General features: G+C 38.1%; 1 protein-coding gene across 1 annotated transcript in view; it reads left to right on the forward strand.

Moving 5' to 3' along the window:
* LOC150080869 (voltage-dependent calcium channel type A subunit alpha-1-like) overlaps window positions 1-18,166 on the forward strand; it is a 1,489,217-nt gene that overhangs the window by 522,283 nt on the left and 948,768 nt on the right. The window contains exon 22 of the mRNA XM_090381686.1: window positions 1,559-1,665. Coding sequence (XP_090237812.1) covers window positions 1,559-1,665 — 107 coding nt within the window. The remainder of the gene's footprint in view (window positions 1-1,558; window positions 1,666-18,166) is intronic.

An 18,166-nucleotide genomic window follows, 5' to 3' on the forward strand; every position in this document is an offset into this window, starting at 1 on the left:
CAAAGAAGCTTATTGGTTGAGAATGTTGAAGAACATATGTGGGATGTTCCACTTGCTAATTGGCCAAGACTCCTCCCATATAGCCAGAAATTTCCACCTATGCATCATTCCCAGTTGTATAAGAAGGCCGTTGGTTCCTGCAAATATCATCAGTCCTTAAAATGAAGGCTCTTATGGATGGTAAATTGTTTCTCGAGGATATGTGATATCAATGTTAATGGAACTTGAGGCTCCACTGTAGATGATTTTGTATGTATACATAATTATGAAGTATATAGTATACTTTTCTTTAAGTTGTACCTCGGTATTGGGTTACATTAATTATATCATGGAGAAATATAAATACTGTAATTGCTGCTGCTTGCCTGTTGTATTTAATTGATTAAATGAAATCCATGTCAGGAAATTAATTAATATTATTATACTTTATCCAAAAACTCATTGTAATCATGCACTACTTCAGTTTAATACAAGTAGGTTTGAAAAGTGAAACTATAAGTACTTTTGAATTTAAAGAAACAGAATTTTGAGTTTTAAATTAAATTATTCTCTCTCTCTCTCTCTCTCTCTCTCTCTCTCTCTCTCTCTCTCTCTCTCTCTCTCTCTCTCTCTCTCTCTCTCTCCCCCCCCCCCTTAATACAACTGTTCACAAGCACAATTGTCCATTTAATAATATCCAGTTTGTTGAATAGTTTATACCATTAAATAGTTAAAGATGTTATAAGTGGAAATAAATAGCACCTCTACCTGTAAAAGGAAAGGATTTTTCTCCCCTGTTGTAGTGTGTGACATGCAATACATTTGGAATAAACAATATTCATGGAAAATAACTGAAAAAAATCCTCGGGCAAACTGCACATGTGCAAAAAATTTTTTCAGAGCAAATAATTAGAAGAATTGACCATGTACAATGCATTTTATTTCCTAAGAAATATATACAAAAGTTGATACTTCGTGTTATTATTTTCTGTTATCAAGGCAATACCTTTGTGCTGCTTTTGTGGTAGAGAATCTCAGTATTGATTTACTAAGTTTTTCAGTGTGAATTAAAACATGGAAGACACAAAATAAGTGAGACAAATTCATGCCATTAAATTTTTTATATTATTATTTTTTTTTTTATGTATATATTAAGAAATAAAATGCAACTTTGTTCTAATGCAGGAAGTGCTGATTTTCTTAACTTTAAGCTTGTAGCTATTATACCTGTAAAATATTGTACAGGTATAACCTTTGAGAGGCATATGCCTCTCAAAGGTAATATTATATCATATCGGAGCAATATGGCCTTAGTTGCCAATGCTCCTAAAAACCAAATAACAAACAAACAAACAAACATTATATCATATTACATTAAGAAAACATAAAAACATATATTGGACATTTAAAAAAAAAAAAAAAAAAAAAAGCTAAAATTGCTGAAAACTATAAAAGGCACATGAATATTGGAAAACTTCTACCAAAATAGTAATAATAAAGTTAGCATGTATGCAAATATCTGTATAAAATATTTGATTTAATTAGTAAATAATTGATTCTTTATTTTTTTTTTTTGTAGGTTGTCGATCAAGGAATTATCTTTCATCCTGGTTCCTACTGTAGAGACCCCTGGAATATTTTAGATGCAATTGTTGTGATATGTGCTTTAGTTGCATTTGCCTTCACGTGTGTATCTATCTATCTATATATATATATATATATATATGTGTATATATATGTTGTTAGTTATTAGTATATACCTGTGGTTAGTTTTTAATATATTCCTGAGTGCTTAATGTGGTTAGTTTTTAATATATTCCTGAGTGCTTAATGTGGTTAATTTTAAATATATTACAAAGAAATGGATAGCAGGCAGCAAAACATAGAGAAGATAGACACATCAACTTAAATGTATAATACAGTATAATGAAAATTATGACATGATACCAAAAGCATGATGAATGTAGAGAAATGCAGTGAACCATTTATTACACCCACTGCTACTTATATTTGATTAAGCCCATTCAGTGTGCCTTAATTTTCAGAATGTTGAATAATAACAGGATTCCAAAAATTTGTAAATAATGGCTGAAAATTAAAACTTTGGAATTCATAGATAAAAGCAAACATCACTTACTTTTGGACTAAGCGCTAAATATGAAAAAAAAAAAAAACTCCAAACGTTTTTCTAAAGTTTATTTTATGTACATAAATTAACCTCAACACAAGCAAAAATCAAATACAAATGTGTGCCAAGCTATAAACAAAAGTGAATTGTTGATGCTAATAGCCCACTGTTCAATCAGTGTTTCAACAGGATTAAGCAGTTAATTTTATATACTTTTACTTCATTTGCATATTGACCACATAAAAATGACTGCCTATATGCATTGTTATTTGTTATTTGGTTTTTTAAGAGCATTAGCAACTAAGGCCATATTGCTCCGGTGCGGTGGTCATTCCCTGACCTTTCCGCATGCTCCGTATTTGGTGGTGACGGGCTCGAACCCCGGTCTAATCAAGAAGCTTGTGCTACACACTGCTGCTCCTTCCCACCTGGCTACGGAGGTGCCCTATATGCATTATGGCACAGCACTTGGAATACTGTTTAATACATACATGCATCAGAAGTGTTATGCAAATTGATATGTCTATACAGTTCATTAATAAGGGTATACACTCACACACTGTATATTTATATATGTATATGAATAATGGTAGTAATAAAGAATAGAAGAATAACCTGCATATTATGAAAAAAGAGAAAAGAAATTTTATGAATAAGAACCACATGAGCTGTCACAGAAAAGCAAAAGGACAATTATAATGAATATATAAAAATCATAAAAAAACAAGCTGTAAAAGAAGCTTGAATAAAAGAGGTAAGGAACACACACACACACACACACACACACACACACACACACACACACACACACACACACACACACACACACACACACACACACACACACACACACACACACGTGCAGACTCATATTTTCATACAACATGGAACCTTAGGGTCATGAGTTATCAAGAGTCAACCACCAAAACTGTGAGAAAAGGTGGTATACCAATAGTAGTAATAGCAAAAGTTCCAAGAAAGCAAGCTTATATAGCATCAGCCAAAAGAAAACAGTTCATATGAGCCCTCAACCATCTGAACCCTTCAAGAATTTGTCTAGTTCTCCTTTGAATTTATTCAGCCCATCCACTTCCACAACAACAGATGGAAGCCTGTTACAACAATCAGCCACCCTCTGGCTGAAGATAAACTTCCACACGTGTCCTGCAGCCGCTCTTCCACAACTTGAATTTGTGCCCTCTCGTGTGTAATCTCAGCAAGTGGAAGAATACCCTTAACATTAAGCTTACTCAATCCGGTCAAGTCTTTGAACATATCAAATGGATCTCTCCGCAGATGCTTTGTCTGGAGATTCTCCAATTTGCAGAATGAAGCATTTCTAAGTAAGAGCAACCTTTTGTTCCCTTCACCAACCTGTTTGCCCTTCTCTGCACCATTTCCAAGAGATCCACATCCTTCCTGAAGTGAGTCCTCCAGACAGTACTCAAGATGCAGCCTAACCATGCAAAGAGATAAACCCCTCCTTATCCCTGTTAGCCAAGGTTCTGTATATCATTGACAAAACCCCATGAGCTGTCCTGGCAGCATGTCTGCACAGCACAGAGAAATTCATATCTGACTGCACAATTAGCCCATGGTCTTTTTCCTTCTCCACTACGCTAAGTGTAGTACCACAAAGTTGATAAGTTACTCTAGGGTTATTGCAACCCATGTGTTCTTGCATTTGTCAACGTTAAACTTCAACTGCCATTTCTCATCCCATTGACCCAATTTTCCCATGATTTTGTTGTAGTAGCTCACCCTGATGACTGTCATTAACCATCCTGTCAACCTTTGTATCATCTGCAAACTTAGACATTAAGCCTTATATACCTTCATCAATATTATTGACAAATATTGAAAACAACAGTGAACCTTGGAAACTCCACTAATAACATTAGCCCATGAAGAGCAGTACCCATTGATAACCACTCTCTGTCTTCCACTTAGCCATCTGTTTATCTATAGCAGTAACTTGCCCTTAGTTCCACATTGCTCCAGTTTGTACAGCAGTCTTTTATGTGCAGCAGTATCAAAAGCTTTCCTGAAATCAAAGTAGATTCAGTCCTCGTTTAATACGTGTTTACACTACACGAATTCAATTATACATGATTTCTAAATAGGGGTATGATGTCACATATAACATGAACCAAATTCGCTTATGCATGATTCGACATTGCATTTATAAGAAATGGCAGTCGAACACGGTGGAATCACCCCAGCTAAACACAACACTTACTGCATTGTTTACTCAGTTGCTACATGCGCTCTGCTTTGTTTGTGAGTATCAAGCGTGCCTCCACATTTTTGTTCTTTTTTTCCCTGTAATTATGCTTTATTCCCCAAAAATAAGTAACATACTCGAAAAAGTGTGAAAAGTAAGTGTGTTTGGTGAAGATATTGCAGGTTTATAGAGAAAAAGAAAATAGTTTCTAAAAATATGAAATTGTGAGTGAACTGGTTAGCATTAGTAGAGGCATATGATGCAAGAAAGCAAGCTTATGCAGCATCAGCCAGAAAAAAAAAAAAAAAAAAAACCCCCTTCCACTTCACCCCTACGTTCTTCCGAAATATCTGTCCAGGTGAGTCTTAAATTTATTTAGGCTATCAACTTCCACAACAAGGGATGGAAGTCTGTTCCGCCAAACAACTACCTGCTGGCTAAAGGCAAATTTCCGCACATCTATCCTACATCTGTCTTTCCTCAATTTGAATTTATGCTTTCTCAGGTGATTATTCTGAGCAAGAGGCAGTATCCCATCAGCATTGAGCATGCTCAAACCATTCAAGGCTTTGTACACCTCTGTCAGATCACCTCGCTGGTGCCTAGTCTCCAGACACTGTAATTTGCAAAACTTAAGCCTTTCTTCGTAAGAGCAACCCTTCGTTCCGTTCACTAACCTTGTTGCCCTTCTCTGAACTCATTCCAGCAGCTCTACATCCTTCTATCCCTGCTAGAAAAATTCCTGTATATCATTGATAAGACACCATGAGCTACCCTTGCAGCCCGTCTGCACTGCTCAGAAAACTTCATATCTCCCTGCACAATTACCCCCAGGTTCTTTTCATTCTCTACCACTGTCAGTGTAGTACCACAGAGTTGATATGTTGCTCTGGGTTTGCTGTTTCCTATATGTAGTACTTTACATTTGTCAATGTTAAACTTCATTTGCCACGTCTCAGCCCATCTGCTCAACCTTTCTTTTTTCCGCTAGGGGGATGATTGTGTCCGGCTGTCTGTATGATATGCTCCGTAAACTTTTCTTGTTTTGTGTGTTTTTTATTTAAAGTATTAAGTTCCTATTAGTGCCACCACATAAGGATAGGCCCTTGGACTGCCAGGTGCAAGTACTGTATTATTTGAACGGACAACAGATAAGTATTAAATGAATTTCTGCATGTTCATTCCGCTACTCCATACAAGCGCTTTCAGCCATTATCTTGTAGTTCAACTTATACATGTGTCCAACAGACACTTGACCTTGACCAGGCATTAGAGTTTTGCCTAGCCGCTCTGTTCTTCCCTCCCTACTTAGTCCCCTGCTCCCTATGGATTTCACTGCAGGGCAACTAAGGCGACCGGCTGGTCACAGTGCCTATTGCTTGCTAAACCACAACTGTGGTGATATTAAATTATCTAGTAAAACTACAGTAACTGAATTCAATATGACAAATACTACCTCCTGTCAAAATTCTAACATCTGCACCATCTGTGGGACCAGCTCTGACCCCATTGTCCAATGTATTGAGTGCAAACAATTAATATGCAATGACTGTACACATTCTGACCTGAAAAAATTAAATAAAAGTCGGCGGAAATCATTCTGTTGTGATAGATGTCGACTCAGAAATTCTCAGAAAAGCCCTATAACTGTTGCAACGCCAAACAGCACGGAACCTGAGTCACTTTCCTCCTCTTCGGCTAACAAAGTTGAAATGCCGTACTCTAGTACATTTGAGACAAATATCATGCCAATAACTAGAAATACCGACTCTGAATCGTACATGGATGAAGCCTCTAATCCTTCTTTGTTGTCGCATCAAATCTCAGATGCATCAACTCAAACATCTGTGCTGTCAGAAGATCTCAGCGCTAACTCCTTCCCTATGGAAACTCTGAATCCAACCTTTGGTATTCTGCAATCAACTGAATTCCAGGAACTACTCTTTAACACTATGCAGAAAATCCTCATTCAAACTCACCTAATCAGTGCACCTCATACTGCAAACTCTGAAATTCTCCTGGATTCTAATACACTCAATGAAGGAAACAGCGAGCTATACACGGAGATTTGTGGTATAAAAACAATATTAGCTAATCAACAGGCTGAAATTTCTGACATTAACGCCCAAATTAAAAATCTCACATCAGTTATGTCTTGCCACTTAAGGGAAGCTAGGAAGAATTCTGAACCTACTCTCGACACCAATGGGCTCAAAGTGAATACGAATTCTTCATTAACTGACGATGCCCTCAGTACTGAGACCAGATCTTCACCTTCCACCGGCCTCAATAGTTCTACTGCTGCAAATATTAACTTGCCCAAGCCTGCTAACATTCATGATTCAAGTCATTCAACTGAGCAATTTATTGCCAAACAGACTTTGTTAGATGATTCTTCTGATGTAAATAGAACCACTCCTCCCACCTACTCTCCTCTGTGGAACAGTTCTGTCTGTACTTCTATTTCACAAGCTCAGAGTCACCAAGCGGAATCCTCTTCAACATCAGTTAAGGCAACATATGCAAAAATAACTGCTGCCACATCTAATGAGGTCTGCAAACCTGTCTGTAGATCTGCCGCCACAGTGAGTAAACCTGTTTCTAATTGCCAGTCTCAAATATCGCACCAAAGATCAAAACAGAACAAACCGTCAGAAAATATTAAAGCATCTATATCTCAAGGTACTTTCTCCAAGCTTCCAGCCATAACTCATCAAACACAGAATGTAACTACTGCAGAAAAATCTCAGTTACTCAAACACAAGTATAATATCACAATTATTCCCACAAAAGACCGAATTTTTCTTTCTAGACTTGGACCCTCCACTAAATCTGAAGATCTTATCAACCTAATTAAAGAAGAATATGGTTTCGGAGTAGATGTCCGTTCTCTGAAGACACGATGTCCCGCCTACTCATCTTTTATAATAACATGCCTTCCATCACAAACAGAAAAAGTGTTGAATCTAAGATCCCTTTTATCAGGGGCTCTAGTAAAACGCTTCACGGACAGACCATCAAGGGAGTCCAAAATCTCCTCTCCACCGGCATAGCAATCAGATACCCTGCTATCTACACATACTACGTTCTCCTCTCATCATAGAATCCCCAGATCCCAACTGTTCAGTGTTTACCTTCAGAATTGCAGGAGTATAATTAGCAACCTAAACCACTTCAGAGCAATCCAAGGCTCACATATTTACGACATTTACCTGCTCACTGAAACCTGGCTCTCCATAAATATTGATGATCAGGAGATTATAGATGGACAATATACAATCCATAGAAAGGACAGAGGATCTCGTGGAGGCGGAGTAGCTATTATACATTCTAACCATATACTCTGTGAAACTGCATCAAATTTCACAAATATTGAATCAGTATACTGCCTTCTTCATCTTGGCAAGTTAAAGGTTTTAATAGTATTGCTTTATTTTCCACCTCCCTTAACTAATATAGACCTCCAGTACTTAGAAAGCTCGCTGGAATCAATCTTCCCACTAATTCAATCTGCCGACATAGCAATGGTTTTGGGTGACTTTAACTGTCAAATGGCCAATTTAGAATCTTCTTCTCCATCACTGCAGACTAGGGCTCTCTTTAATATGCTTCACAGCTATGGTCTGGAACAAATTTGCAACTTTCCAACCAGAGAAAATGCCTACCTCGACCTAATATTTTCCTCTACTCATATAGATGTTCACACCGACAACCCCATATTTCACTCGGATCATTCACCAATTACTTTTGACATCACAGTGACTTCTCATAACTTCAAATGCAGCTCCCGTACTCCTCGATTCAATTTCAGAAAGGCTGACTGGCCTCTGCTCAACCTAGCTCTAAGAAACGTAGACAAGCAGCTCGCTGACGCTATGGATGACATCGATGTGCTCACCAACAACCTGATTAACTGTGTCCATTCAGTTATATCTGACATTGTTCCTCAATCCCATCTTACCGCACGCTCTACCTACCCGCACTGGTATAATAGTGAACTAATACGTAAAATTAAATCCAAAGAATTCTACAGAAACAAATATAAGCAAACAGGTGACAGTCAATACTATGAAATATTCAGCCAACTCCGCAAAGAAGTGAAAACTCTCATATTAAACTCCTACAACATGTATACAGAGTCAGTTCAGGATAGTCTGCTTACTCACAGAGATATCAAACCATTCTGGAATTTCATGAAGCATAAGAACATAACCAGTAGAAAGTTACAACTCCGAAACGCAGATGGAATTCTCTTATCTGACGAATTCAGTATTGCTCAAGAGTTTGCCAAACACTTTTCTAGAATTCAAACAAATGATACATTGAGACCTGCCTCATTTCCTGACTTCACACCTGTTAAAGATGATATCCTCATTAATCTCTTTATCACTGATGAAGATTTAAACTCGGCATTAAAAAGCATGAAAAATGACTATACTAGAGGCCCAGATGACATTCCAGGCCTATTTTGGAAAAGGACTGTCACTACATTGAAACCCCTCATACTCCGGATCTTCAACCTGTCTCTCAGGCTGGGGAAGTATCCTAATCACTTTAAGCAGGTCAATATAGTTCCTATTTTCAAAAAAGGTGATAAAAATGACGTATGCGATTACAGACCCATAACCTTGCAAAACAGCCTGGCTAAACTCTTCGACACAGCAGTGCACAAACATCTCTTCGAATTCTTCAAGCCTTTTATCGATCAGAATCAACATGGTTTCTGCAGTGGCAAGTCAGTAGTCACAAATTTACTTCCTTTCTGGCAATACACCTCTGAAGCTCTTGATAACCACCTACAAGTTGATGCAGTCTACACAGACATATCTAAGGCATTTGATAAAGTCCCGCACGAACAACTTCTGGAAAAACTTAAGCTGTATGGCATCCGTGACCCTTTGCTCTCATGGCTACGCAGCTATATTACACATCATTCCTTGAGCGTTATCATCGATCAAGTGAACTCAGACTGTTTTATACCACTAAGCGGAGTACCACAAGGCTCTCCCTTAGGTCCTCTTCTCTTCATTGTTTTCGTAAATGATCTTCCTTCTTTCATCTACACCTCCAATGTTCAAGTTGCTCTCTATGCAGATGATCTTAAGATTTACTCAGCAGTGAAGGAGACTACCGATTCTCAACAACTTCAATGTGCTCTCAATAAATTCTCTCTGTGGCTATCTCTGAATGGCTTGTCTGCTAACCCCTCGAAGTGCAAAGTTATCTCTTTCTCATCTTGCAGATCTCCACAACTAATGAATACGGAGTATAGTATTAACTCTGTGATCATCGAAAGGTGTGACCAAGTTAACGACTTAGGGATTCTCTTTTCCAGCAGTGCTAAATTCGATGCCCATGTCCTTAAAATCACCAGCAAAGCATTCAAAACACTGGGATTCATCAAACGGAACACATACAAGTTCAAAAACTACAGATATGCGGTTATCCTTTATAAAACTATTGTACTGCCAATCCTTGAATTCAGTTCACCCATCTGGAATCCTCACACAAAGACTTTAACTAACAAAATTGAAGCAGTCCAAAAAAACTTTATCCGTTACCTTACGTACCGCAATCCTCTATTCTATCACTCAGTGTATTATGAATCGCTGTGTGATTACTTTCATCTAAGGCCTCTGTGCACTAGAAGAGTTACTGCTGACATCGCCCTCCTAGCCAAAGTAATCACTGGAATTTATGAAGCATCTGATATCCTGAGTAAAATAAACTTTAATGCTCCCTGTAGACAAGTCAGGAACCTTACACCGTTTCGCCTTGACTCTGCCAACACGGACTTAATGAAGTTCAGTCCACTGAACAGAATCAGCAAATCAGCAAATGACTCTCGCATTGACTTCTTTGACAACTCCCAATCACTGATGAACTCCATCCACAAGTTTGCCTCTTCACTTAAACTGCAAAGTGACTAGCTCACATCTAATTATTGTAGCTTATTATTTGTTATATTATTTTTCTATTCTCTAACGGATTAATTATTACTTGTTTTACCGGTAACTTAACTTAATACAATCCTCTTTTGTACATATGCTTTATTGTTTGAATTTGTATCAATGTTTATCGTCCTGTAGGATTTCACATTATTGTTATTATGTTTATTGATCTGATCTCAGATACACTGTTAATGGTTACCTGTTGTGTATCTTTTTATTAATAAAATAAAATAAAATAAAAAAATAAAAATAAAAGATCCTGTTGCAGCAGCATAGTGTCCTTGACAACCCTGCCAACCTTTGTATCGTCTGCAAACTTGGACATTCAGCTTGATATACCATCATCGATATTATTTATAAATACAGAAAACAATAATGGACCCAACACTGAACCCTGAGGAACTCCACTAATAACATTAGTCCCCGATGAGCAGTGTCCATTAATTACCACTCTGTCTTCTGCCACTCAACCATCCCTTTATCCATAGCAACAATTTGTCACCAGTGCCACACTGCTCCAATTTTTGCAGCAGTCTTACATGTGCAACAGTATCAAAAGCCTTTCTAAGATCCAAATATATAATATCAAAGTTATTCCCTGTATCCAATTCTTTTGTGACTACATCATTAGTATCCAATAAAATTGGTCAGACAAGACCTTCCCTTAACAAAACCATGCTGTGTCTGAGCTATAACTGAATTCTTGTCAAGATGATCCTGCAGTGCTTCTTTAACCAGTGCTTCCATTAATTTTCCTGGAACAGAAGTTAAACTCACAGGTCTATAATTACTTTTGTCAGTCTTTGATCCTCCTTTGTGAATTGGGGTTACATTTGCATCTTCAGTCTGTGGGTACCTCCCTTGAGTCCAAGGAAGCTCTCATAATTATGGCCATGGGTTTGCTTACTTCCTTTGCTGCCTCCTTTAATATAACTAGATAGATCCCATCCACCCTAGGTGCCTTTCTTGTGTTTATCTTCAACAATTTCTCCTCCACTTTACTCTCAGTTATTACAAGATTCTCTAGCTTACTGCCAAATTTGAATACAGCTCTGGCATTCCCCTCGCTGAATAAGTCCTCATGTGTGAATGTCGATGCAAAGTATTCATTTAGTTTGTTAGCTAGCTGAGCAGGATCATCAAGAGTTGAACTATTGATATCAAGTGGGCCAATCTAATTCATCCCTTTATTCCAGAGTATGTATAAGTAAAGAACTCCTTGCTGTTTTTCTTTGCATCCCTTGCCAAATATTTCTCGAAATCTGCCTTCGCCTGCCTAACCTCCTTTGTAACTTGGTTACAGATCAACTTATATCTATCATAGGCTTCTCTGTCATATGCTAATTTATATGTATCCCATGCATTTTCCTTCTCTGCCATATGTCTCATTAGTTCATCTGACATCCATTTAGTCCTGAACCTTGAACAATATTTCTTAGTTGGTATGTAAAGCCTAGTGGTTTGAGTGAAATGAAAGAACATGTAATATTGTTTGTATACTACAGGCCTAAATGAGGCAATGCGGAGAACAGTTAGAAAGAATGCAGAGAAAATAAAAGCAACTTTTATAGCAGGAACAACCCAAAGTGGAACAAAATCCATTAGATCAAGACATAAAGAATTGGAAGAGATTCTAACCGTTACGTCTGTTATCTGTTTGGATAGAAAATCAAAGAAAGAAGACATCAGGAACAAGTTTGCATATGATAAAAGCATAAGCATTAGCAATATTTTATTATATAATAATCGTAATAAAATACATAAATATTTTATTAAGATTATTAATTGTGTTTGGTAATGTTTTAGTTATAAATGTGTGTTCAATCTTGTGTGGTTGACGCCTAACCCTATTTTTCCCATAAGGCCTGTTATTTATATATTACATGAGGGCTTCTAGGAACACAACTACCATGCTATACGAGGACTGACTGTATATGATGTCAACATTTTTTTCTTTTTTAGACCTTGGGCACTGCATCATAGTAACCTATCAAATTTGTTAGGCAAGTTCAATCCTTGACAAATACAACTCCTATGATTGCTTGATTGCAGTCTAATTGCATTCCTGGCCGTGCATTTTTACTTTAACCAGTGATTCCATTATTTTTCTTGGAACAAATGTTAAGCTAACAGGTCTGTAATTATTTATGTTGCCTTTTGATTCCCCTTTATGAATCGGGTATATGTTCGCACTTCTTTAGTCCATAGGGACTTCTATTAGAATAAATAGCGACCTGGAGCGTGGGGTGTTGGGGGTTTCAGGGACGGATGGCAGTCATCCTGAAATAGGTGGGTATATGGGATGTGTTAGGGTAACTAAGAATAGGAGTAGGAGCATGTATGCTTGCATGTATACCAATGCTAGAAGTATAGAAAATAAATTTGATGAATTTGAAGAGTTGGTCAAGACATCAAAGGCGGATATTGTTGGGATAGCAGAGATGTGGTGTCGCACAGATATAAGGAATGCTGAACTGGAATTTGGGGAGTACAGTGTGTACAGAAAGGATAGAAGGGATAGAAAGGGAGGAGGTGTTATGCTGTTAATTAAGAAAAACATAAAATCAAAAGAAGTGCATCCAGTTGATATAGATGAACAGTGCACTGTTGAGTCAGTTTGGTGTGACATAAGCACTCCGAAAGCAAAAATAAGAGTAGGAGTGTGTTATAGGCCTAATGACTCTAATGAGTACAATGAACAATTGTATAGAGAAATAAAGTGGGCTTGTAAATCGAAATGTCTTATAATGGGGGATTTTAACTTCCCAGATATTGACTGGAACTTGTGGGTTGGTCACTCACACACTAGTCAGACTTTTGTGGATTTATTGGATGATTGTTTTCTGCAGCAGTATGTTTGAGAGGCAACCAGAGAAAGTAATACTCTTGATCTGGTTATCAGCAGTGATCATTCGTGTATTAAGAATTTGCAGATAAAGGAACCACTAGGTGGCAGTGATCACAGTGTACTGATCTGGGATTTACTTAAAGATTTAATTACCATCAGGGGTAAAGGAAAGGGTTTTTGCTTCCGTAAGGGTGAGTACAGTAGTCTCAGACAGTTTTTAAATTCCGTACAGTGGGATCAACTGACGATGTTACCAACAGTAAATTCTAAGTGGGAAGCATTCAAGGAATTAATCGTGGAAGCTACTAAAAGTTTCATACCTATTAAGAAATATTGGTCAAGGTTTAGGCCTAAATGGTTATCTAATGAACTAATGAGACTCGTAATAGAGAAGAAAATGCATGGGATGCATATAAATTATCAAGCGACTCAGAAGCCTATGGCAGATATAAGCTAGTCTGTAATCAGGTGACAAAGGAGGTTAGGCAGGCGAAGGCAGATTACGAGAAATCCTTGGCAAAAGATGCTAAGAAAAACAGCAAGGATTTCTTTCCTTATATAAACTTTAAAAGGAAGGGGATGAATCTGATTGGTCCACTTGACATCGATGTTTCGACTATTGATGATCCTGCTCAGATAGCAAACAAACTGAATGAGTATTTTGCATCTACATTCACACATGAGGAATTATTAAGGTTTGAAAATGGCAGAAGGTTATCAAATTGTAGCAGGATACTTAATGATTTTGTAATAACTGAAAGGAAAGTGTAGGAGAAATTGTTGAAGTTAAACATAAGAAAAGCACCTGGGGTGGATGGGATCTATCCAGTTATATTAAAGGAGGCGGCAAAGCAACTAAGCAAACCCTTAGCCATAATTATGAGAGCGTCCTTGGACTCAGGGGAGGTTCCCACGGACTGGAGATGTGCAAATGTATCCCCAATTCACAAAGGGGGGATCGAAGGGTGACACGAGTAATTACAGACCAGTTAGTTTAACTTCTGTTCCGGGTAAAATAATGGAGTCACTGGTTAAAGATGTATTTCAGGATCATCTAGACAAGACTGCAGCAATAATTCAGACACAGCATGGGTTTGTTAAGGGAAAGTCTTGTCTGAGAAATTTGATAGGATATTATGATGTGGTTACAAAGGAACTGGATGCAAAAAATAATTTTGATATTATATATTTGGATTTCAGGATTTCAGGCTCATGGAAGACTAATGTACAAATTGGAGCAGAATGGTATTAAGGGTAAGTTGCTACAATGGATAAGAGGATGGTTAAGTGGGAGAAGACAGAGGGTGGTAATCAATGGGTGTTGCTCTTCTTGGACTAATGTTATTAGTGGAGTCCCACAGGTTTCTGTGTTAGGTCCACTGTTGTTTTGTATATTTATCAATGATATTGATGAAGGTATATCAGGCTTAATGTCGAAGTTTGCAGATGTTACAAAGGTTGGCAGGGTTGTTAATGACAGTAATGGCAGTGTGCTACTGCAACAGGATCTAGATAATTTGGCCAGATGGGCTAAGAAGTGGCAACTGAAGTTTAACCTTGACAAATGCAAAGTACTGCATATTGGTAGAAGTAAACCTAGAGAAACGTACCAACTGTGTGGTACTACACTTAAGGTGGTAGAAAATGAAAAAGACCTGGGAGTAATTGTGCAGTCAGATATGAAGTTTTCTGAGCAATGCAGACAGGCCGCCAGAGCAGGTCATAGGGTTTTGTCTATGATACATAGGAATTTTGCTAGCAGGGAAAAGGAGGTGATTATCCCTCTGTAAAAGGCAATGGTCAGGCCACGCCTTGAGTACTGCGTACAGGTTTGGAGGCCTCATTTTAGGAAGGATGTAGATTTACTTGAGCATGTACAGAGAAGGGCAACAAGATTGGTGAGGGGAATGAAGGGATTCTCTTACCAAGAGAGGCTTAAGTTCTGCAAATTGCAGTGGCTGGAGACTAGGCACCTGCGCAGTGATCTGATTGAGGTGTATAAGGCCTTGAATGGGTTGAGCACGCTGAATTCTGATGGGATCCTTCCACTTGTTCAGATTACGAACCTAAGGGGGCATAAATTCAAATTAAGAAAAGACAGATGTAGATTAGATGTGCGGAAAATTGCCTTTAGCCAGCGGGTGGTTAATTGCTGGAACAAACTTCCATCTGTCGTTGTGGAAGTTGATAGGTTGAATAAATTTAAAGAGGAACTGGACAGGCATTTGGAGGGAATGGTGTGATTTTTTTTTTTTTTTTTTTTGGCTGATGCTGAATAAGCTCATAGACTTGCTTTCTTGCGTCAAATGCCACTGCTGCTACTACTACTACCATGAATTTAAGGATGCTGTCATAATTATGGCTGAGTGTTTGCTTACCTCCTTTGCTGTCTCCCTTAATATAATTGGATAGGTTCTATCTACCCAGGTGCCTTTTTTATGTCCTTTCTAAACAATTTTTCCTCCACTTTCCTTTCAGTTATCACAAAGTCATTTAGCTCTGCATTGGAGTTTGATTGGCTTCTGACATCCCTTTCCTTAAACAATTCCTAATGCATGAATGTAGATGCAAAATACGTATTGAATTTGTCTGCAACCTAAACAGGGTCACCCACAGTTAACCCATAAACTTCAACTGATGTTTATGGGTTAACTGTTATCACCTGATAATTTTTATGCATTTCTTATAAATTATCAGGTGATACATCTCTGCCATGTGTCTCAATAGTTCATCTGTCATCCATTTAGGTCTAAGCCTTGAATAGTATTTCTTTGTTGGTATGAAAAGCTTAGGAGCTTCTTTGATTACTTATCCGAATACTTCCCATTTAGAATTTGCTGATAACATCTTTAGCTAGTCCTGCTGATACTCTCTGATTTTCTTTTATTACTGTCCATTGTTGTCCTATGGTGCCTCTGTAGCCATGTGGGCAGGAACAGCATTGCATAGCACACGCTTCTTAATTAGACCGGGGTCCGAGCCCATGACCACCAAATACGGAGGATGCGGTCCGAGCCCATGACCACCACATATCCCCGCAGCAATATGGCCTTAGTTGCTAATGCTCCTAAAAACCAAATATTGTTGTCCTATGGAACAAGTTACCAGTTTGATAGGATGTAATAGGGATAAAGACTGATTTGTATAAAAGGCTTAGTGTTGTTTTTTTTTTTTTTTTGTTTAGAACCCAGTTGGCCCTCCTGATCCTGGAGTCTATGGCAGCATAGTTTCTAACTTTTCTTGATAAATATTCAATATGGAGGACAAAAGGCAGCTTTCCAATAAAGATGATGCCAAGATATTTTACTTCTTGGACAATTCTGATAAAAGTGCCATTAATTTTTATAAGTGGTGCTGTGCTCTTCTAAGGGTACCTTTTACGAGGATAGTTTTGGTTTTACCTTGTGTGATTTTTAATTTATGGTCTTGTGTCCAATCCTGTAGCTTTAGTAAAGTGGTGTTAGCCATATTTTTCAAATACCTATGGTTGTTTTCCCACACTGCGATGACTAGGTCTTATCTAATGCAAAGGCATCTGCTGGATTGAAGTTCATATTCGGGAATTTGTCCAGTATGGCTGAAAAGAATGTATCCAGTACAGAGCCCTGTGCACAGCCTTTTGTAATTATTTTACTTTTTTCTTGGAACTTGATTCTGACTAATGCTTTTCTGTTCTTGAAGTAGCCACAGATAATTTTGTAGAGGTTCATGGGCACATTGGCCTGGCATAGCCTTCTGAGAATTTTGGACCACTACAAAGTGTCAAAAGTACCAGCAAAATCTATAGAAATGGCCAGCAGATATTTTCCCTCTGCATTATTGATTGTATTTAGCATTTGCTGCATTGCATCCTTGAATGAGCCTCCTGGCTTTAAATCAAACTGCTTATCTGAATACAGAGCTTCTTCCAGTTGTGGTCTAGTAGCCAATATAAGATCATTCTCTTCATGATCTTACCAAACACTGGTAAGATTATGGAGCGAATGACCTTATGCCCATGAGATATGGGCATAGTAGGTGGCTTATCAGGGTTCTGAGGATGACACTTAGTAGGGCCTGTTTTCATGCGGTGGGACAAGTTTTTGATATATTGTATAGATGAAATAGTGGGTCAGGAAGGCTGTAGCAAATATTTTGACAGTTTCCACCTCCAACAGGTCAATTCCAAGACATTTGCCATTTTTCATGCAACCTAAAGTTGCTTTTACCTCATCTTGGGGAAAGTATGCTTCTATTTCTTCAGTGTGGTAACTCTGATTCATTTCTGAGTTTAAAGTCTTCTGGAATGTATCCCAGTTGAATTTTTTGATGTTATACCTTATAATTTCAAAGAATGGATGGGAGTGTTTCCAATTGATGTATGTCAAAGCTTATTGCTCTATGGTCTGATGTAGTCCATGCTTTGTGGAATCACCAGTTAGGTGCTGTGGAGGCAGTTGCTAAGGTCATATCAATGCTAGATATGCACATGGTAGATCTAACTAAAAGTACCAGATGATAAGGCTTATTTAGAACCTCAAATGGCATTATAACAAGGAAGTCCACTAAAATTTTGCTGTTGCGAGTACCTGAATGGGCCTCAGTCAAGCTGTGTGACAGTCTGGAATGGCAATTGGGATCCATTGCCACCAGTATTCACTGACTTGGTTGTTGTGCCAAACCAGTTTGAAAATAGTGAGTACAGGAGTGATGTCTACTCCTGGCTGCATAGAGGCTGAGATGACATGGAGGGAACCTAAGTGACTTGTGATTTGTGCAAAGAAGATTAACCTTTGTCACTGTGTGAGAGTAATATTTATTATTGCCATCCAGATCATAAGTGACTTCGACTACTATTGTTGTTATTTATTTATTTATTTTTTTTTTAGAGCATTAGCAACTAAGGCCATATTGCTCTGGGAATATGCGGTGGTCATTCCCTGACCTTTCCATATTTGGTGGTGATGGGCCCGAACCCCAGTCTAATCTAGAAGCATGTGCTACGCACTGCTGCTCCTTCGCACCTGGCTATGGAGGTGCCCTCGACTACTATGAAG

Source organism: Mastigoproctus giganteus, chromosome 9, assembly GCF_048544385.1.
Source record: "Mastigoproctus giganteus isolate SK-2022 chromosome 9, ASM4854438v1, whole genome shotgun sequence".
NCBI classification, from domain to species: domain Eukaryota; kingdom Metazoa; phylum Arthropoda; class Arachnida; order Uropygi; family Thelyphonidae; genus Mastigoproctus; species Mastigoproctus giganteus.